This window comes from Quercus suber, unplaced genomic scaffold, assembly GCF_002906115.3.
Source record: "Quercus suber isolate HL8 unplaced genomic scaffold, Cork oak 2.0 scaffold_16, whole genome shotgun sequence".
NCBI classification, from domain to species: domain Eukaryota; kingdom Viridiplantae; phylum Streptophyta; class Magnoliopsida; order Fagales; family Fagaceae; genus Quercus; species Quercus suber.
In genome coordinates, this window is record NW_027069481.1 from 244,838 (window position 1) to 267,956 (window position 23,119).

Below are 23,119 nucleotides of genomic sequence, written 5' to 3' on the forward strand. Positions count from 1 at the left end.
AAAAAATGAGAGAGAGAAATAACATTTTTGTGTGTGAAAAAACTATGAGTAGAATGAAAAAGAAAATTGTAAATTTATAGTAAGAGGAGGGGAATAAGAAAAGCAAAAAATAAAGAAAGATAAAGGAATAGAGGAAAAGAGATATGAAGGTACATAGTGGTGGGGAGTTGAAAGGGTAAAATAGAGGGAAAAAATTAGAAAAAGTATAACAATAAGTTGAGAAATTAATAAGAAAAAAAGGAATTAAAAATAAGAGAGAGAATGTTGAAAATACAAATGATAAGGTCGTTGATATAGCAACAAAAAAATTCTATGTTTCAACTTTTAGATATATATAGATAATGCAAAAATATCAATTGGTTTTTTCTTTTCTCATAAAAATATTTTAAAAAATATTTTTTAAACAAATGTCCTTAAAGCATCGGTAAGGACGCGATTTGAGTCCTAAGCCCAAAAATTAAAAGGATTTAGGCCCAAAGAGCCCAATACAATGAATTTGTAGAAAGTGGGAGTCCAATACAATGAATTTGTAGAGAGTGGGTTGGAAAACTGGGCTCTAATAAGTTGGGTAACGATTATAGTGGATCCAAATGGCAATAAAGTAAAAATAAACTGGTTTTATTTAAGAAAATCATCCTCGACACAATTAAAGAGATCAGTTCTTGTATATAATTGAAGTTGATTACAAGTACAGTTCTTGTTGCTATAGTATTTTTCTTTTAATTTTCCGATCCCTCTCTCTCAGGGCCTCCCTTCTATTTTATACTCTCTTTTTTCTTTCATCTCTGCCCTCCACATGTAGATTAGATTGTTGGTGTTGATCCATGTTACATCAGCACTTTCCTGAAGTCTCTGGGGAGTAGCTGTAAGGCTGAAAACTACTGTTCATGTATTACTTCCTCATTAATGCGACAAGAGAGTTAGCTGCAAAGCATTTAATGCGGTAGTAGCAGCTCTCCCTTAGATATTTCCCAGCTTCCATTTGTCCTGTACATTTATAATGCAAATCCTTATCAATAGAATTTCCTAGAATGTCACTCTAGATGACAGACCACACCTTCTGACCTCTGCTTCGTTTAACTAAGGAGATACTCCTCCTCAGCCTACCTTCCCCAACCTTCTCATTCATAGCTTAGTCATGGAGTTCTGAGTCTCACATCTTCATTTCTGTTTATCTGTCCTCAAACCACTAAGCATCCTCGAACGAGGCCCAAGGCCCAACATATATTCTTAGGCTCCCTCAACCCTACAGCATCCATTAACAAAATCATTCCAAAAAGAAGAATTTTCCATTTAAAAAACAAGGAAAATGAATAGTCTTTAATTTGACCCGAAGAAAAGTCATTAGATATGCTCTAAAATGGATACTATAAGAGTATGTTTTTAAAATATCTTTTATTTTGTATTAGAATTTAAAAAAAAAAATCTTACTTAATTTGTTAAAAAATTAGAAGGATCACGTGATAGAAATTTGGGGGGGGGGGGAAGAGATTATTATAGATAACCACCCTAAAGCAATGAGATAAATATATCTGTGGGGATAAAAGCTTAAATTCATATATTGGGCCTTGGCCCTATTTGAAGATGTGGGTATGTCCAAGGAGAAGAAAATGATTGGAAAAGGCCCCGAAGTGAAGAATCACGTAAGGAAAGGATAAAGGAATATAATCCGAGGAGTGTATCCTTCTCGAATATGAGGAATATCGGTCAAGCAAATACCTGGGCGATTTAGGTGATCTTCCAGAAGTTCCAACAATAAGGATGAACTTCAGGCACGTATAAAGATGATAAGAATAGAGAAATCTAAAGGAAAAGCTGCTACCACCGTATTAAATGCACTGCAGTACTTTTCTAGCCGCATTTATATGGAGAAGATTCCTGAACAGTGCAGTCTCAGCTGCCACCACTCATGGAGAACCAAAGAAGATACCTGATAGGACATATACTCAAGTGAATGCTTAGATGAAGCACAAGTGTACGATCGAGATGAGGGGAAAGAAAACTATATAAATGTAAAAGACCTCTCATGAGGGTAGGATCGAAAAAGATAGAGGGGAGAAGAGGGAAGATTACTGTAGACTAAAGAATTGTATTAAGCTTTTAAACAGAATAATTATCTCCTCGGACATCAGTTTATTCAAGCTTCAAGTGTGTTTTTGTGCTTGTTAATCTTTTAAATCTTTATTAACCGTTATTTAATTCACAAACAGCCCAACTCTTTCATCCACTCTCTACAAATTCATTGTATTAGACTCGTTGGGCTCATATCCCACATCTTTTGGGCTTGGGCTACAAATCTTGACCCTACAATTGGCATTGTCTATAGGAAGAGCTTAAGCAAGAGTGAAAGCAATGGTAATAATGGCTGAACCAGGTCAACAACCAGCAGAATTCTAGTGCATCCCAACACGTTAATCCTTTCTCAACTTGGAGCAGAGAAGGTGATCGAGAAGGTGCGTACATACCACACATACTGACCAACCAACACGAGGTGGAAGTCATATGTCTCATGCAGAGAATAACAAGAACATGCAACTAGAGATTGATCAGTTATAAAAGGGAGTTGCAAAGAATAACAAGACATGCAAAGGAGGAGCGGACTTTCTCAATTCTAATGACAATTCTGATGATGAACAGATGTAAATTATAGGTGGAGGTCTCGACCCCAGTTAGTGAATCCTTTTCCTATGAAGTGAAATTATCGTAAACAGCAACCTAGAAGCCATCACATGAGGTGTAAGGAATGACGCTATGAGTAAAGCCTTGAACCACAGAACTCCATGACTAAGCTATGAATGAGAAGGTTGGGGAAGGTAGGCTGAGGAGGAGTATCTCCTTAGTTAAACGAAGCAGAGGTCAGAAGGTGTGGTCTGTCATCTAGAGTGACATTCTAGGAAATTCTATTGATAAGGATTTGCATTATAAATGTACAGGACAAATGGAAGCTGGGAAATATCTAAGGGAGAGCTGCTACTACCGCATTAAATGCTTTGCAGCTAACTCTCTTGTCGCATTAATGAGGAAGTAATACATGAACAGTAGTTTTCAGCCTTACAGCTACTCCCCAGAGACTTCAGGAAAGTGCTGATGTAACATGGATCAACACCAACAATCTAATCTACATGTGGAGGGCAGAGATGAAAGAAAAAAGAGAGTATAAAATAGAAGGGAGGCCCTGAGAGAGAGGGATCGGAAAATTAAAAGAAAAATACTATAGCAACAAGAACTGTACTTGTAATCAACTTCAATTATATACAAGAACTGATCTCTTTAATTGTGTCGAGGATGATTTTCTTAAATAAAACCAGTTTATTTTTACTTTATTGCCATTTGGATCCACTATAATCGTTACCCAACTTATTAGAGCCCAGTTTTCCAACCCACTCTCTACAAATTCATTGTATTGGACTCCCACTTTCTACAAATTCATTGTATTGGGCTCTTTGGGCCTAAATCCTTTTAATTTTTGGGCTTAGGACTCAAATCGCGTCCTTACCGATGCTTTAAGGACATTTGTTTAAAAAATATTTTTTAAAATATTTTTATGAGAAAAGAAAAAACCAATTGATATTTTTGCATTATCTATATATATCTAAAAGTTGAAACATAGAATTTTTTTGTTGCTATATCAACGACCTTATCATTTGTATTTTCAACATTCTCTCTCTTATTTTTAATTCCTTTTTTTCTTATTAATTTCTCAACTTATTGTTATACTTTTTCTAATTTTTTCCCTCTATTTTACCTTTTCAACTCCCCACCACTATGTACCTTCATATCTCTTTTCCTCTATTCCTTTATCTTTCTTTATTTTTTGCTTTTCTTATTCCCCTCCTCTTACTATAAATTTACAATTTTCTTTTTCATTCTACTCATAGTTTTTTCACACACAAAAATGTTATTTCTCTCTCTCATTTTTTTCTTCATTTTTTGTGGATTTTTTTACATATTTTTCTTGCATCTCTACTTTAGGTTGATGAATTTTTGTATTATTTGGAACTTTATTTTGGGTTGATTTGATTAAGTTTTGTGTTATTAAATCTTAGATAATTTGCTACTGTATTTTTTATTTTTACCTTTTTTCTTCTCATATTATTTTCTATAAATTTCTTATTATTCTCTCTCACATTCTCTCTTGGAAAAAGTGGTTATTCACTTTCTCTTGATTTCTTATTCGTTCTTGCAACTCTACTTTATATTGATGAATCATTGTGACTTTTAAAACTCTATTTTGGGTTCATATGTTTTGGTATTGTATTTTTTAGTTCCCCATCACAAGTAGTCTCTCTCTTTCTATAATAAAATTTAAATAATAAATGATACATATTTAGTATAAATTTGATGTGAGTTTTAATTATCACAATAATCTCTTTCAAAAGAATGAATAATTTGAATAATTTATTTAAATAAAAATTATACATACATACATATGCATATATCATCAACCTCATGCAATTCATTTAAAGGTAATGACGTTGAAACAAATGAATAACTGCCCTAAAGATTATATTGGATATTCATAGCTTTTTATGTTTAAAAAGACTTTCACTTAAATTTAGATGTACCAAAGAAGACTGAAATGCTACACTAATGTGGTTCAACAAAAGTGTAGCAATAATAAATGCTATGCTTAAGATTTTAGATATTCAAAGTTTGAGATTTTTTTTAATAATAAATTTGGATTTAAATTAGGTGTTTTCAACACAAACATGTCTATTCTCATTATTTAAGTGTAGAAACATAGATCGAAGTGGATCAAAATGAATCGAAGTGATCTGAATGGACCGAATTGGACCAAATGGAACAAAGTGGACCAAATGGAGAGAATAGGACGGAATGAACTGAATAAGAATAAATCGACCGAATAGGGCCGAAGTGGACAGAATGGACCAAATAAGACCAAAGTGGACATAATGGACCGAACCAGACCAAGCTGGATCGAATAGAACAGACTAGGTCGAAGTGGGCTGAATAGGACCGAACTGGAGCAAATAAAGACCTTAATTACTTCATCGGTTCCCAAATACACTTCTCGATTTATGTATAAAAATTTTAAATATGACTTATATATATAATATATATATTTTGTGAATGATTACTCTTAGGGCATTTGTTAAATAAACTATTTTAAAAATTTTGATACAACCTTTTATGAGAAACACTAGTCGCAGTTGTATTGTATAATATTTTTCTCTATTATTTTTTTAAGATAATTTGTTCTCCCTAAAAATTAACAATTTTTATTCAGTCCAATTAAGCCTACTTCAATCCAATTTGGCCCACTTTAATCCACTTCAAGCTTATTTGGGCCATTCGGTCCAATTTGGTCATATTTGTACATTTTGTCCACTTTGGTTTTATTCGATCCATTCTGTCCACTCGGTCCTTTTCAGTCACCNGTACGTTTCCTTTTCCCTTTTTTTTTTCTCGTTTGTCTTTACTCTTTAACCTTAACTAGTCGCGGACCCGCGCGTTCGCGTGATAATTATTTTTATGGTAGTTTTATTATTATTATTATTTTTTACAATTTAAACTAATCTAATAATGAGTAATGCATTTCGTAATTATATTTTTATTTATTATAGGAACAATCATATATGTAACATAGGAACAATCTAAAACACCAAAAAAATGTAAACTAAAAAAAATTAATAAAACTTAACAATGATTAATTGAACCAATATTAGGATAAGATTTGTTTTTGATAATCTATTAAGGTTATTTTCTTTGTAGAAATTATAATTTCGGCACCCAAAACATATTATCAAATAAACAATTATTGTATATATACAAATTTTAACTTTTGCAATTTGTCACATATCCAATTATTTTCGTTTGGCTAACCTTTCTTTTCTTTAAATGAATGGCATTATAGAGTACTTCTAATACAACTATTAAAAGTACTTTGTCCACCACAAAGGATTAGAAAATAAACAAAAATTAGTAAAGTCTCATAGTTTAACATCCTAATTGAGCACTATAAAAAATCATGCTATGTAATAAAATAAATACCAAATTATTCAAATCATGCTATGTAATAGAATAATATTATATTTTTATACGCTATATTTAATTCTTTAGATCGCAATAGGATAACATTTAACAATCAAAGAGAATAAAAATAAAATAAACAACAACAACAATTTAAAAAACAAAACTAAATTGCATTAACCCAAAATAGAGTTTTAAAGAATATAAAAAATTATCAACCTAAAGTAGAGATGCAATAAAAATAAAAATAAAATCCACCAAAAAATTTAGAGAGAGAGAGAGAGAGTACCTTTTTTTTTGTGAGGAAAAACTATGCATAGAATAGAAGAGATAGTGACAAATTTATAGTAAGAGGGTGTGAATAAGAAGAGGCAAAAATAAAGGAAGATGAAGGGAAAAAGGAAGAATGATATTAATGTAGAGAGTAGTGGGGAGATGAAAAGGTAAGGGGAAGAAAGATTGAATAAGTAGTGAGAAGATGAAATGGTAAGGAAGAGAGAAAGGTTGGAGAAATGTGAGGAGAAAGATTGAATAAGTAGTTAGAAGATGAAATGGTAAGGAAGAGAGAAAGTTGGAGAATGTAAATATTAAAAAAAATGTTAAAAACAATTATAGGAAAATTGAAAAAAAAAAAAAAAAAAAAAAAAAAACCTAAAGCTTGAAAGGCTTCAACGTTTTTTATTTTATTTTTTCCTTTAAGCTGAAAAAACTCACACAAAATCCTAAAACTGAATTGAATATGTTTTGGGTTAGACTTGATAATGGAACTAAATAAATAAGAGGTAGGCTAGATTAATTATACAGATTTATTATATGGTGATAGTGGAAGTAAATAAATAAGTAGTGGGCTAGATTTATTATAGAGTGATAATAGAAGTAAATAAATAAATAGTGGATTGTATTTATAAGGCTGAAAATTGTAAAAATCATTTTAAAATTGTAGAACAAATTATATATATTTTAAAAATGACATGGCAGCTGATGTGGCGCAACATGAGAGCAGCAACATTAAACACTACGCTTCAGCTTTTAGTAATATATAGATTACTTCATCGGTTCCCAAATACACTTCTCGATTTATGTATAAAAATTTTAAATATGACTTATATATATATATATATATTTGTGAATGATTACTCTTAGGGCATTTGTTAAATAAACTATTTTAGAAAAATTTTGATACAACCTTTTATGAGAAACACTAGTCGCAGTTGTATTGTATAATATTTTCTCTATTATTTTTTTAAGATAATTTGTTCTCCCTAAAAATTAACAATTTTTATTCAGTCCAATTAAGCCTACTTCAATCCAATTTGGCCCACTTTAATCCACTTCAAGCTTATTTGGGCCATTCGGTCCAATTAAAAAAAAAAGGGAAAAGGAAACGTACTGTTAACGTTCCATGAGTCAATACTCAATAGTCAATAGTCAATACTGAAAACGTGTAGTCCAAAGTTCAAACTTCAATGAGATGAAAGCACACGTTATCCAGCACTGCCTCACCACGACTCCGTGTTCCTATTTCCTTTTCTTCTGTGATTATGCCCCTTAGCTTAAATTCTTTAGATGGAGTTGAATCATGAATGACCCAGTAAACATACGCACAAAAGCTTTAGCCTAGTATAAAAGGAGAAGAAAATGCCTTTGCACCATTCACCAAAAAAGGTCATTACTCATTAATACATGAGAACATTTTATGTACAACTTACAGAAGTGAACTGATCAATGGTCCTCATAGGAGAAAATGATAGAAACATATTAAGTTACTAAAAAATAAAGGAATTAACTTGGCTATGTTAAGTAAAAGAATAATAAATTTTGGTTGGCAGTTCAGCTTCTTTGCTGAAAGCTTCTTACACAAAGAAATCTTATTGAAAGCACAAGTTGTGCCTAACCTGCAAAAGATCTTGATCCTTTAGACCCAAGTATCTTTTCCTATCCAAGGCCAAGGCCATTCACCAATTTGGTGAACGCCTGAGATTAATTAGCAGTGTTAACGAGTACCCTTGGCCTTGGGCTAGGGAAACCCATGTTTGACAGCCTAGGTGAGACCCGGATCTTTGGGCTAGGCCGTGGAGAAGGGATTGGAAGACGGCTTCTGGAGTTGCCAGGTGTTAACTTGGGTGATAGGTTGACTTTCTCAAGTGCTTGCGATTGCAGCTCAATTGGGTAGTGTCTTACACATCCAATACGAGGACCATGTGGGCTAGTCCACTTGCAAGCCATAGGCTTACCCATATCAAATAATGGTGCTTCTGCATTCGTTACATTGGAATCGATACTTCCTTGATGATCAGCTGTGATGGATATATTGTTTATAGGCTCATTCACTTCAGAAGTATTCATATTGGTGGATATTGTAGTTGTTGAAGGAACCTTGACCTTTTCTGGTTTAGATTCCTCTCCAATAATCTTAAAGGAGGTGCTATCATCATCTATTGCACACCTCTGCAGAAGAAATGGTTACTTTCATTAGTTATTTCTACTGAAAGGAACCAATTTCATTCAATTAATGCTAAGTGCACAACCACTTTCACATGGACCAACCATTGATACTACTTTTATTGCATCAATCATAGCATGCCAAATCAGCACTCATGAAAAAAGTCATGAAAAAATTTGCTTGTAATTGGCTAGATATACATGCATAAAGACTATGCACATACATATACCACATTTATAAAAGTTAAAAGATAAATGCCAACAAGGTATAAAGAGATCTTTATGGCCAAAGATTTGATGGTAATTACCTTAACATTGGTGAGGTCTACTTGGTGCTCCTCGAGGAAACTAATGAATTCTCTGAAGTTATCTTCAGTTGGGAGATAGTGACCACTGTATGGCCATATAGCCTAAAGAAGACAAGCACACTTGGCTTAGAAATTGAACTGCAACATGATGAAAAATCAATAACTGTGTTTTATGCTATGTTATAGGTAGTACCTCAAGAACCCCATCATGGGCAACTAATCTCCCTGCTGCTGATGTAGCACCTCCTGATAGAAAACTTGAGTGCTGAAAAACACCTTTCTTCTTCTGACCCACATACAAAGCCCTTGATGTGCTGAGCACAAAAATCCACTTAGAACCCTCAACTGTGTTAATAAGCATCCCTGTTTGCCTGTATACAAGCTTTCCACTCTCTACAATTACTTCATATGCTTCCCTCTCTGTCTGTAATACCAAACAACAGAGAATGTAAAGTTATAACCATGAAATATATGCACTTATCCACATTCATAAGATGCCTACTTAGTTATCTATCTAGGCACTTATCTAGGTTGCAAAGATGCTTATGGGAGTGTGTGCACGTAAATTCAACACAACAAACTTGATGAAGAAATGAGATTGGAGGGGGTCCATCCCACAGTTAAGATTTTATTTTTTGGATCTAATGTATAAAGAGCCATGTTAAAATTTTAAATGGTGTGGCAGTGGATACACTTGAATTTGTAATATTTAATCTGAACCATGAAATGAATACATTTAAAATGGAGAGGGGGTGGATTATTGGAATGCGGTAACAGATGGTATGATTAGTAAGACTTACTGGTCCAAGATATGCGATGCATTGACGTTGTAGAACAGTCCTCAGGCACCTTTCAAGATTGAGGTCTTTACCATCACCAACATCCAACCTTCAGTTTCAAAGGAGGAGAAAAATAAAGTTAGAAATGAGTGATAAAGAAGGATAAGGCTGAATTGAAAGCAATTATACCAAGAAAGAAAAAGTTAATTTTCATGAGTACCAGTAGAAGAAAGGTTGGGTGCTCTTGCTATCAGACCAGACATCATAGTAGAAGTGTAAATTGTGTCCATAACGATGGCGTGGATCAATCTGCAAAAAAATAAAGATTAACAAAGCCCATTAGTCCAGTGATTCTACTTCCTTACATATTAATTGGGGACTAACAACATGGAACCTATTAATATCCAAAAATATAAATCCATAGAAGATATGTACTTAGCTAGACCACTATTCAAAAGCCCAAAACTTGAGCTCAATTTGAAATTTCATCCAAAAAAAAGAGTCACCAATTCCTATATAGGAAGCATACATTGGCCAAGTTTGACTCTCTTTTTTAAGTCTTATTATGAGAAGTGACTAGGAATACATGTCCCCTAAATTCCTAATATCTAATACAGCAGTCGTTTTTAAAACCATCACTTGACCAAAATGAGATTGTTTTGAGGAAAATATTACTTTCACCATTTTAAGATGGAAATGTAAAAAAAGCAGAAAGAACAAAACTGCATCAGATTTAGAAAGAAGCATGTCTGGTATAAGCATATGAACTTACAGCTTCAAGCCAGTGTTGTAGGGCTAATTTCTGAGCATTCTCATCTTTAGATAAACCCTTCCCAACCTACAAATACATAGAGTTAATGCTGTTAGTACAATGTTCCTCCAAAAACAAACTCTTTTCCTCCTCAATTCACAAAATATCAATTAAGTACCTTGGCAACCCTTGTCCTAGCTCGAGCCCAGCGTTGCAGAGCAGTTTCTGGTTTCTCAATGTTAAAGAATGACACAGAGCTTCGTTTAAGAGCTGCAAAGTCTAAGGCCTTCCACCTACAACAATTGAATTAATTTCAGAAACAAAGGTTGACAACTTTAACAACAACTACAAGTCTTAGTCCCAAAATTTTGGGGTTGGCTATGAATCCTCAAAAACTATTCATAAACAAAGGTTGAAATAACCTAAAAAATGAAAAGACAACAAGAAATGATATAGAAACAAACCAGAGTTCCTCAACCACAACTGCACAATCTGCAAGATTCCTTCTAGTCCTATAACTCTTGTAAACTTTCTGAAGCCTAGTTGCAGCAGCATCAAGCTCACTAACTGGCCTTGGAGAAAACAATATCACTGGTTTAGGAAGCAAAAGTGTACTGGGCTTCTTTATCTGCATAATTTCATGATTCTTAGCCAATGAAGACTTTGAATTAGAACTATCTCTTTCAGGAACAGTATTTTTAGATGAATCTGATACTTCCAAATCTGCTTCCTTTGAATCTTGCCTTTTGAAGCTCATTAAACTTTCTATAATCATTTTCTCTGACCCATTAGACTTGTTAATGGTTTCTGAATATTCTTCTTCTTTCTTGTAGCTAAATGTTCTCACAATGACTGTCTCAATGGGGTCAGTTAAACCAAAAAACTTGTGGCAAAGGATTTCATTCCATGTAGAAAAGAGTAAGGAAAGAGAAAGACCCATTGATCACCAAACAGTAGAATAGTAACAAACTTCAATCTTTGAGTCAAGACTCAAGACTGATCAAACCTGTTCAATAAGAATAAAGCATTAATCTTAGTAAGATTTTACAAATAAAATCTAAAGGTGATAACATAATAATTACTTTTTTCTCTATTTATTCATTGAAAAAAAAGAAAGAAAGAAAATTTGTTTCATATGAAAATACCAAGTCTTCAACTTTGTAAAAACCACCTCCCCCTCTCTCTCAAATTCAGAATTCAGTAGCAAAAACTAAAATTTGAATTTTGTATTTTAAGATATTAGAAAAAAACTGCTTTCCCTTCAGAAAATAAGTAAGCTCACATTGGTATTAAAAAAAACAAAAAAGCATATTGGCAAAGCAAAACTGTCCAGTTCATTTCATACAAGAATTATGCAGAACATATTGCCAAGACAGCAACAAGCCATATCATGGAAACACTCAAACTAGTGACAAATCCTAAATGAAGTCTGGAATCCATGAAAAATAATGGGTCAACACTCATAAGCACAACAAGTAATGAGAAACGAAAGCAATTAAATAAAAAATGCCAAATTAGAACATACTATAATGGTACCGAACAACTGAAGAAGTCCAAAATCAAGCTCCCTTGCCTGCAAAATGCAAATCCAAAACCGGGCCTTCAGTAGCTTCCTTATCTCTCTCTCTCTCTCTCTAACCCAAAGATTGTTTGTAGAGAGACTGAACTGAATATTGGAAATCTAAAGTGTCTAAAGACAACCAAACACACATGTAAGACTAGTTCCTCACTTATATATATATATATACCAGTAGCAGTTGAAAATTCAAAATTGGCGTGTGAGAAAGTAAGTCAGTTTGTGGAAAAAGAGTGAATATGGCGGGTGAGACTGGACCTTCATGGAAGTTAATCTCTTTCTCTTTTTTTTTTCTTCTCCCCCCATTATCAGGGACTTTTCTTCTTTTATATAGCGTCCCTTCCTATAATCTCCATTGTCCACTTGTTTTTCATCCACGCATCCACTCGAGTGCATGTCATGTCGTGTGTCTACTTTAGTTCTGTGTGAGTGGCGGTAGCTGAGTTTACATTGTTCAGGGGTCTTCTCCACATAAATACGGCCAGAAAAGATGTTGCAGCGCATTAAATGCGGTGGTACCAGCCTTTCCTTCAGATTTTTTCTAGTTCTGATCATTTCCGGATCCACCCAGAGTCCATCATCACCGTTGGGATCGTTGGGGAGGTTAGTCGGACTTTTCACACATTCGTTTGATCAAAGCTCATCATAGCCGAGGAAAAAGACATCCTCGGACAAATGGTGGCCTCCTCANTATATTATAAGAGAAAAAGAGAGCTAATCCAAAGAATTATTAGACTTGTGGTTGATAAAATATTTCAGACCCACCATGACCAGCCCAACCACTGAATTTAATGTTACCCCACCCCCCACAATTATATTTTTCTTTGTTACTGTATTAAAAACATGCTCAGTTAATTGGTGTTTCTTCAATCTTTCTCGGACAAAAGCTTTACTGTAACTCTGAACGTTGTAATCACAGTTCATTCAATAAAAAGCCTCTTCGGACATTCATTCAGGGAGTTATCTAAGCTTCAGTTCACGTTATCATTACTGCACGTAACCGAGCCAACTGTTTTGTGCTTCATATCCAGCCCAATTCTTTCAATCCACTCTCTACAAATTTATTGTTCTGGGTTCGTCGTTGGGCCTTTAACCCATCTCTTTTGGGCTTAGGCGACAAAAACTGACCCTACAGTAACCTTTTACTTTAAGTTATATAATGAATGCATATTGTGTAAGATTAAGTTTTTATAAGAAAACGTTTCCCCTCTTTCCTATGTGTGTGTGTTTGTTTGTTTTTTTTTTTAATAAAAGTTTTTAAATAAATAAAATTATATATAAGTTCAAAATTAATTAATGAAATGGAATATGGTAGAGAACTATGCAACTAATATAAAAGGAGATGCCTAAAAGAATATAAAGGGAGTTTGCATAATTCAAGCTCAAGTGCATATTTAAATGAAAAACCTTAAATTCAATAATTAAAAATAATAATTGAAAGCATATTTAAGTAGTAATCTCAATGTAATAGTTAAGAATTATGAACAACCCAAATTACTAAACATTAAAAAATAAAAGTAGATAAACTTACATAATAATTGAATTTTTGTCTTTGAAAGTGAGGTAGGAGGCACCGAATTTCAACCTATCAAAACAAAATTTGTAGATATAAATTTCAAGAAATTATTTTGAGAAAAACTCAATAACAAGAGTATTGTTTGATTGAGTGCTTTGAAATCTCAAGGAAACTCCCTGAAAAAAAAAAAAAAATTAAACAAATTACCCTAAAAATGATAGATACTTGGATGTTCAAAATATTAATAAAAAAAATCATGAATTTGGCCTTATTATTTATAGTGACTTGAAAATCTAAAGATGAAAGTCATGGTATAATAAAACTATTATCCATAATCATTATTATATTTATCCAACAAACAAAATTTCAATCACGATAAACTTCAACCAAAATACAGAAGTTGAAAATAAGTTGTTTCTATTTAAAACAATATTTTTAAGTCGTGATGAAGTTGATATAAGCAAAAAAAGAAGAAATTAAAATTAAAATCCAATACCATAAAAATCAAGTTGTTAATGTTAATTACGAACTGTTATTTTCTGTTATACCATAAAAATCATGTTCTTAATTAACGTTATTAGCTTTTTTTTTGTTATCCAAAAATTTGATATTTATCCAAAAAAATTAAATTAAAAAAATATATTTGAAAAAAAAAATAGATAAAAAATTTATTATCAATTCCTCCCCTTGTGTATATCCTCCTAATAAAAGTTGTGATGAAATTGATATAAGCAAAAAAAGAAGGAATTTATTTAAAATCAAATACCATAAAATTCAAGTGGTTAACGTTAATTATAATTTTTTTTTGTTATACAGTAAAAACCATGTTTTTTTTTTTTTTTTGAATCCAAAAATTTGATATTTATCGAAAAAATTAATTAAAACAAAATATATTTGAAAAAAAAAAGTAGATAATGAATTTATTATCAATTTCTCCCCGTGTATATCCTCCCAATAAAAGTGGTTTTTTTTATAAATATATAAATTTTTTCATTTTACGTGCAATGTAGTAATTAAAAAAAATGAAAGTTGCTACTTTTTTATTTATTTTTTTTTTTATAATACACACATAAAAAAAAAAAAGGGATTAGATGTATTATATGAAGAATTTGGATTATAATACACTGCACATAAAAAATAAATTAATAATAAAAGGATAGATGAAGAATTTGGATTGTAATCAATTAAGATTTTTATCAACTTAAAATTATAGGAGAAGAAGATAATAAATATATATTTATTTTCTTAAAAATCTAAAAAAATTTCTGCATTTGTAAAGCCATTTGCATAACCATGGTTCTAACTCAACTTTTATTATATAACTGTATTATGCCCATGTGATGCAGCTTAACTAAGAAAGATTATATGAAAATAAAAAATAATAATATATTAATTAATTATAAGATAGATAAAACCCATTAATATTACGACATATAATACATATAAACATATATTAAGTCACTCTGTATAAACATGGTCTATAATATATAAATTCTACATATTAAAACATAAAATAATATATATATCAAAATAAATTTATTTGAAACTCTTGCTAATCTAATTTTAGTGAAGTACAATTTTAAATTTTTATATATTTAGGAAATATATATTTATTTATAGTAAATTCTTGGTAAAAAGTTTTGATTATGATAATTATTTTAATAATTAATGAGAGTGTAAACTATTTTATGCATATAGTAGTATGACCTAGATTATAATTGTATGTCAAGAGTATTGAATAATTTCTTAAAATTAACTATATCAATGACACCTATGACCAAAATACTTTATTTTGAAGTGAAAAAATTGAAAAGAGAATTAAGCATTTCGAGGAGATAGAACACATCATCAGAGCATATGAGCACTATTTTCTGACTCATCATGTAAGCAAAGAAGGAAAAAGTGATAACCTTATGTGTGAAGTGAAGTTGCTTGAGATGACTAAATATGAGATCTTCACATGCTTTAGTAGGAAAAAAAATCATCTGCATTTCACAACAATTACTGTAAAATATCACATTATTAATACCAGTACATCATTTAGATTCCTAATAATTAAAGTGTATTTTTTTTGCCAATCTAACAAAATTTTAATGTTCATATAGAAGTTATCTATATAAATTATAATGTTCATATAGAAGTTTTTTCTCCTTAAATTCTATCTTCCATTCTCTACAATCCTACTAACATATATAATTCTAAGAAATCATTGCCATGCCGAATGGGTATCGCCATATTGGCAACATTTTTGACTCCATAACAATGGGGAAAAGCCTTTATGCCTGTTTGTTTTGTGCATCCCTTTTATAAATAATTTACAAAATTAAATATTTACAAATATCAATAAAACAAATGATCAACTAAACAAATGAAAAAAAAAAAAAAAGAAAATCAAAATCTGTGGCATAAATATGAGATCCATATGTAAAAAGAAAAAGAAAAAGTAGCATCCAAACCTGGAGTCACTTGAAGTTTCAATAGAATAGATATAATCTTCAATGAAATAGATATAATCACATAATAGCATTTGTGTGGACTTTGCACTCAGNAGGTGTCATTGGTTGAGGAGTGTGGGCAGTGTGGGCTGATTGAATCTTCGGGACATGCATTGTGGGATTGCTGGATGGCAGAGGCTGTATTGAAGGAAGCAAAGCTATTTTTGCCAAGGATGAGTCATCCTCACCGCGACTTTTATGACGTGATATGGAGATTTTGGGATGAGGAAAAGGAAACAGAGCTGGAGCGTTTTGCATGCACGGCGTGGTGTATTTGGAAGAACAGAAATGCAGCAAAATTTGAAGGTAAGACCAAACAAGCAAAGGCGATAGTCTCTGAAGCAAATGCTCTTGTTGAGGAATTTAAGGAGCAGGTTGATACCCCAAGACAAAGCGTCCCTCCAAGAAAGGTAGGCTGGACTTCCCCAAGCGAAGGTTGGTATAAGGTAAACGTCGATGGAGCAGTGTTTAAAGAGTCAGGCAGTTGTGGAATAGGGATCGTGATTAGAAACTTTAGAGGTCAGATTATGGGAGCGATGAGTAAGAGGATGAATCTACCTCTGGGAGCGCTGGAAGTAGAAGCAAAGGCTTTTGAGGAAGGAATTTTGCTGGCTGGAGACCTTGGGCTGAAGGATATTGTACTGGAGGGAGACGTGAAAGTGGTGACTGATGCTCTGACTGGTTGCTGCCCCCTCCAAGCTCGATTCATATGATCATTGAAGGCTTCCAAAGGTGGAAGTTCAGGGTCCATGAATGGAAGGTAAATCATGTGTGTAGGACAGGCAATTTTGCTGCCCATTTGATGGCTAGAAATGCCAGATTTGTAGATGACAGTGTTGTTTGGGTGGAGGATACTCCACCCATCATTGAATGTCAATTGATCAAAGATGTAACTGATTCGGATTGTTGTCCGAGTTAATTGAATGTCAACTGGAAGTTTGTTTATCAAAAAAAAAAAAAAAAAAAAACCCATTATAGAACAAAACCATCCAACTAAACCCATTATAGAACAAAACCATCCAACTAAACATATACACAAAAAAACCTAAGAATACAAAAAATATAACCTATGACGAAGAGAGCATGGTCCAAATAAGGAGTTTGAGGGAGGCGAAGCAAAAATATTTATAATTTAATTTTTTTTTCCCAATTGATTTTATTCCCTATGATCTAATCTCAAGTTGTAGATATACTTCAAGATAAATATGAATTTTTTTTTTCATAATTTATACACGAAAAAAATGTGAAACTGATTACTGAGGATAAGAACCTAAATTACTGCAAAATTTGATTTCTAGATAATTCATAAATGGAAGAGGAAAGATAAAAAAGAAAGAGACGTTGATATTAACAATTAAGGGAAAAAAATGTTAAACTTAATAAATTATAGGAGAAGAAGATAGAAAAAAAAACTATTATATTTATTTTTTTTATTCTGAAAAATATGAATAAATAAGTGAAATAACGTTGCTGTTTTTCTTGACTGTGTAGTAATATAATTTAAGTAAAAAAAATAGTAAAAAATAAATTAATAATAAAAGGATAAGATGAAGAATTTGGATTGTAATCAAATTAAGATTTTTATCAACTTAAAAATTATAGGAGAAGAAGATAAGAATAAAAAAAAAATATATATTTATTTTCTTAAAAATCTAAAAAAATTTCTGCATTTTTGTAAAGCCATTTGCATAACCATGGCGTATAAATCCAACTTTTATTATATAACTGGTATTATGCCCATGTGATGCACGGCTTAATCAAGAGTCATGTGTAAATTATTGAAAATAAAAAATAATAATTTTATATTAATTAAAATTAAATAGATAATAAAAATAAACTAATCTTTTACTCTATTTTTTTTTTTTAAAATGAAGTAACCTTTTACTTTTTTTGTTTTTGTTTCTAGAATACTTTGTATTTTAATACACACACAAGGGGAGAGGGGAGAGGTGCATATCCAAATGAATGCATATTGTGTAAGATTAAGTTTTTATTAAAAAAAATCATATATAAGTCCAAAATTAATTGAATGGAATATGGTAGATAACTATGCAACTAATAAAAAAGGAGATGCTTGAAAAATATAAAGGGAGTTTGCATAATTAAAACTCAATTGCATATTTAAATGAAAAACCTTGAATTCAATAATTAAAAAAAAAATTATTTAAAGCATATTTAAGTGGCAACCTCAATTTAATAGTTAAGAAATGCAATCATAAATTTGTATGATCTCAAAAATATAATGAATATATATTTAACTAAAGTTTATTGTTTTATATTAAATTATATATGATATAAAAGTTGAGCAATCATAGCTCTTTTATGTGTCATACCTGTCAATAACATTTCTAACTCTTCCATAATCTCTTCTTCTATTGGATATCCATTATCATCAATTGTCGTCTTGTTGTAGTGAATGTGATGAATAGATTAGGATTACCTGCCCATCTACATATCACCATGACATCTCGATAGTTTTGTATCATATATCTTGGTCCACCTGTAAAAGTTGCAGGGAGAACATTTCTTTTACCAAGTGATTTACGACTTGTGTCACCTTTAACAACAGCATCACACACGTTCTTGTACAAATCTGCTCTTAATTGTGGTTGTTTTTTGCGTATAAATCTTAGTCTTTCTTCTTCAATAGTTGTATATGCATCAAACATGAATTGTTGGAAGAGTCGACCACCATAGAAAATTGTTTGTCCAAATCCAAATCTTAAATGAATAGGAACAAAATCCAAATCTTGAAATTTGTCTCTTGCCATGCGAAAAACCTCTGTAAGCTTGTTGTGCTCATCAAACATTTTCCTTCGTCCTTCAATAATTCTTGGATCAATCTTCTCAAATTTTTTTACGCTTACTATATGATTTTTATTTATTTAATAGAGATACACTTACTTTATGATGACAATGAATTAGAGATAAGAATGAATTATAAATTATAGGATTCTTTTCAAAAGTTTTTATGCTTACTATATGATTTTTTTTTTTAGAGATACACTTACTTTATGATAACAATGAATTAGAGATAAAAATGAATTAGAGTCTTGATTAATCTAATATCCATTTAGAAATTATAGGAGAAGTAAAATTATATATTTTTTCTTAAAATCTAAAAATTTAATAAAATTTCTGCAATTTAGTGAAGCCACGTGGCGCAACCACGACGCTTAAGCCCAACTTTTATTATATTTAATATGATGTATGATATGATATATGTGTAGTATCTATTTGGGAAATGCTAAAAAAAATTTTTTAATAAATATTTTTAACAAAACAAAACTAGTACTTTTTAATAAATTTTATTTTAAATAAATTAAAATTTTTTTTTCTCACACATTTAGTATAATAACTACTAAAAATTATATATTTTAATAAATATAGACAAATAAAAAATCCAAAATATTCAAAAAAATAAAAATGAAAAAGTAAAATAAAGTCTAAAACCTATCTCATTATTTAATTAACAAAACATTTGAGCACTTGGGAATTAGGATTAGCTTCATGATAGGAAAACGTTTATAGATGTCATTTATTTAGTATAAAATGCAAATTAAGGTAGGCTTAATTATTAAATTAGTCAACTTATTTAGTTAAAATAATATATTTGTTGTTGTTGATTATATAAATAGTTATATTTTTAGTTAAAATTATATATGAATTTGACCAATATAAGATTGGGGATTGTATGTGTAGGGTTAAGGGCCCAAATCATATATTGGGCCTTGGGCCTTGGCCGAAAGCATGAGTTATCCAAGGACAATTAAACAGTAGTTAGTGGTTTGAGCTCAGAGTTTCATGAACGTAATATGACTGGGAAGGTGGTTCGTGAAGGAATACCTCCTAAAACAAGCTAAACACGGACCAGATATGGATCCCATTGATCAAAATGATCTTCTAGGAAGCTCCAGTGACATGGACGTACACCTCGAGTGTACTAAAAAATGGAAGCAAGGAGGTACCTAAGGAAAAGCTGTTACCACTGCATTTAATGCATTGTAGCTACTTTTCTGGCCGCATTTATGTGGAGAAAATCCCTGAACAGTATTGTATTGTCTACCATAATTCACAAAAAACCAGAAAGGTGTTTGATGGGACGGGCACTTAAGTGGTGGCTTGGATGATCAACAAATGGAAGGCCAAGATCACCAGTAAGAAGATATATAATGTAAGAGACCCCTGAAGGAAGGGGGATTGGAAAATCAAGAAATAAATACTGTAGCAATCTAGAACTAAACTTGTAATAAAAATTTAAAAGCAATACCTAAGAATCAGTCTTCTCGGACTTGGCCGAGGATGTTTCTCTTTAGTGAACGTCTATTATCTTTCTTTCTTTGTTATAAAAATCTATTGGCTCGATTACTTAATTCACTAAAGTCCAATTTTCCAACCCATTCTTTACAAATTTATTGTTTTGGGCTTTTTGGGATTAAGTCTATACACCTGTTGGGCTAAGAGTTCAAATCTGGTCCTTACAGTACGTAATTCTATAAGTTAAAACATGAAAATTGAATTTCTTAATTAACTTAAAGAATATAATCTTAATTAATTAATCATTAGCATAAATTTATGAAGTTGGTTAAAAAAAAATGTAGTCATAATTTGTATGACTAAGTTACTCAAATATATTGTAAATAAGCTCAAACTTGCTCTAAGTAAAAAATTAAAAATTAAAAAAAAAAAAAAATCTAAATATACAAATACAACCTGGTGAGTGGTGACAAGTTCAAACTCGGAAATAAAATTAAAAGAATCTAACAATATATTAAAACGGAGTAACCAGCCGCCAAGACAGCAGCAAAGAATGATTGTGATAGCCCATTTGCATGGACAGCCTTACTGTGATTATATAGCACAGTACTCTCCAAAGTTCAAACCAATCTTTGATTAACAAATGTACGTTTGGAGTCAACAACCAGTTTGCATTACAAGTTAAAATGGTAGCTGAAGGTATTAACTTCTCTCAGTTCTAAGTAGACCCATTTACATTATTACGTTATAAATATTTGTGGTCCATAACCATAAGGCATGCAAGTCGGCAACTTGGCATAAAATATTCTGTGTTGAATATGACTGCATGCCAAAATAAAGAGACCCTTTCCTGCATATATAATACAATGGTACTCTTTGTAGCCTTTTGTGACAATGATCTGATCATACCGTGTACGTGAAGTTGTTCATCTCAAAAGGCCTTTCGCCATCTCTCGCATTCGCAATGACACTTTCAGCTAATACATATGAGAGTTGAGACCCATAAGCCAGGGTGTCCACAGTCAACCACTTTCTGTGCTATGATAGTATTAAGACATGTGAGTTTAACTAGCATAAATTTATTACTTCATTTTACCTTTAAATGTAAAGAGTGTAACAATTCTTTATCCAAAGATTAGTTGTAAACTCACACAATACGTGGAAAAACATAATATAATTATTTTTCAAGAATATAATGTAAAATTTGTAAGTTAAATAGTGCATGTATTTTTTAAAATATTTTCTATTTTTATAAGTTTTATATAATGGAACATATAATATATTTTGCATTCAACAACAATACATATATATAATATAATTTAATAAAAGATTTAAATGGATCAATTTAAGGCTCAATTAATCCAAATGGATTAACTGAACCAAATTGGACTGAAGTGGATCGACTAGGACCGAATTGGATTAAAGTGGACCTAGTTGAACAAAATTGTACTGAAGTGGACGGAATGGGGCCTAATTGAACTGAATGGGACCGAAGTAGACTGAATGGACCGAAATGTACTGAAGTGGACAGAATGAGGCTGAAGTGCACTGAACAGGACCAAAGTGGACCGAATTTTACTGAAGTGGATGTAATGAACTGAATTGGATGGAATGGGACCGAAATGGATCAAATGAACTGAAGTGGACCAAATGGGAACGAACTATATTGAATGGATCAAAATGTTATGTAAATGTGGCTTAATAGGAGTGTAGTAACAATAAATGCTATGCTTCAGCTTATAAATATTATATAGATATAGATATTAATATAGATTTTAGAGACCATTAACTTCTTATGTTGCCACTTTTGAATAACACAAATGCATCACCTTCTAATACAGATTTTAAGAAAAAGACATTTCACCCTTCAGAAAAAAGAAAGACATTTCTACTTCACGGCTCATACCTCCTCAGAGTCTACCCAATTGTCCAATCATAGATGACATTCTTAAACTTAGTAAAAGGATAACCAGATTTTAAGAAAAAAACATTTCTACTTCACGACTCATACCTCCTCAGAGTCTATCCAATTGTCCAATCATAGATCACATTCTTAAATTCAGTAAAAGGATAAACATGCACAAGTATATATTTTAAGCCACCAAACCAATGTTTATGTGTTGAGTGTGTCGCAAGAGTATTATTTTGTGGCGCAGAGGAAAAATGTCTTGTCATTAAATTTGAGAATCAACCTGTGATACGATGGGTCAGATGTATCAATTTTGAGAATATACAAGTCATTGAATTTTGAGAATATAAATTTGAATATATATATATATACCCTCTGATCACATCATCAAATTTAATTAAAGTTTACCAAACAGACTAACGTATCTAAGCTAAAGGGAGCTAAACACTGAAGTGTCACAAACCAAACCGAAAAGCATCAATGTATTTAAGAGCAAAATGTGATAATTGAAACTATCCAAATAACAAATTATGAGACGGCAAATTAATCTTCAAAATTGCTGGTGTCCCAAATATAACAGGTTGCCTTTGAGCTAGTCACAATCAATCCCAAGTTGTTTCACAGTTTCCCAATTCATCATATCAATAATAAATATCAAAGTTTGTGTATCCCATTAGCGGTATATGATTTTGAATTCTCTCTATATTCATCTTGTGGCAATGGCTTTAACCCAAAAAATTACATACAAAAAATAAGGTTTAAACCAAACAACATTAATTCAATAACAACTGGGAAAAAATCAAGTCACTTTCTCCTGCCATATGATTAAACGACTTTAAAAAGGACAAATTTTTACATATAAAATTATTTTTCTACCCAATAAAACAAGCACACTGCTTTGAATATAAATAGAATCTCAACAGACATAAGACCAAGTTTACAACTTGGACCCATTTTAGTTCACCATATCTTACTAATAATTAACTAAGACAATCATAGAGTATTATTTTGAGGACACCTTTGTTGATTACTTGCATCTATAGATCGTGCGTCATTCTGCATTGCACAGCCAATGTAACCAAGTTGCATTTATGG

At 31.5% G+C, this 23,119-nt stretch overlaps 1 protein-coding gene across 1 annotated transcript; it reads right to left on the reverse strand.

Annotated features, from left to right (window-relative positions):
• Positions 1–7,643: 7,643 nt before the first annotated feature.
• Positions 7,644–12,110, reverse strand: LOC112015609 (IQ domain-containing protein IQM1). The gene is made up of 9 exons (XM_024048030.2): positions 11,797–12,110; positions 10,736–11,277; positions 10,450–10,564; positions 10,293–10,358; positions 9,741–9,829; positions 9,542–9,629; positions 8,935–9,165; positions 8,742–8,843; positions 7,644–8,439 (listed from the first exon to the last, which is right to left on the reverse strand). The coding sequence occupies exons 2-9, from the start codon at positions 11,209–11,211 to the stop codon at positions 7,972–7,974; spliced, it is 1,635 nt and encodes a 544-aa protein (XP_023903798.2). The 5' UTR covers positions 11,212–11,277; positions 11,797–12,110; the 3' UTR covers positions 7,644–7,971.
• Between the last annotated feature and the right edge of the window lie 11,009 nt (positions 12,111–23,119).

Coding starts and splice junctions, on each gene's coding strand:
- LOC112015609 (XM_024048030.2), bottom strand. CDS start 11,211: ATGGGTCTTTCTCTTTCCTTACTCTTTTCTACATGGAATGAAATCCTT. Junction 10,359..10,449: donor CTAGGACAAGGGTTGCCAAG/GTACTTAATTGA, acceptor ATGTATTTGTAG/GTTGGGAAGGGTTTATCTAA. Junction 9,166..9,541: donor GCATCGCATATCTTGGACCA/GTAAGTCTTACT, acceptor TTGGTATTACAG/ACAGAGAGGGAAGCATATGA.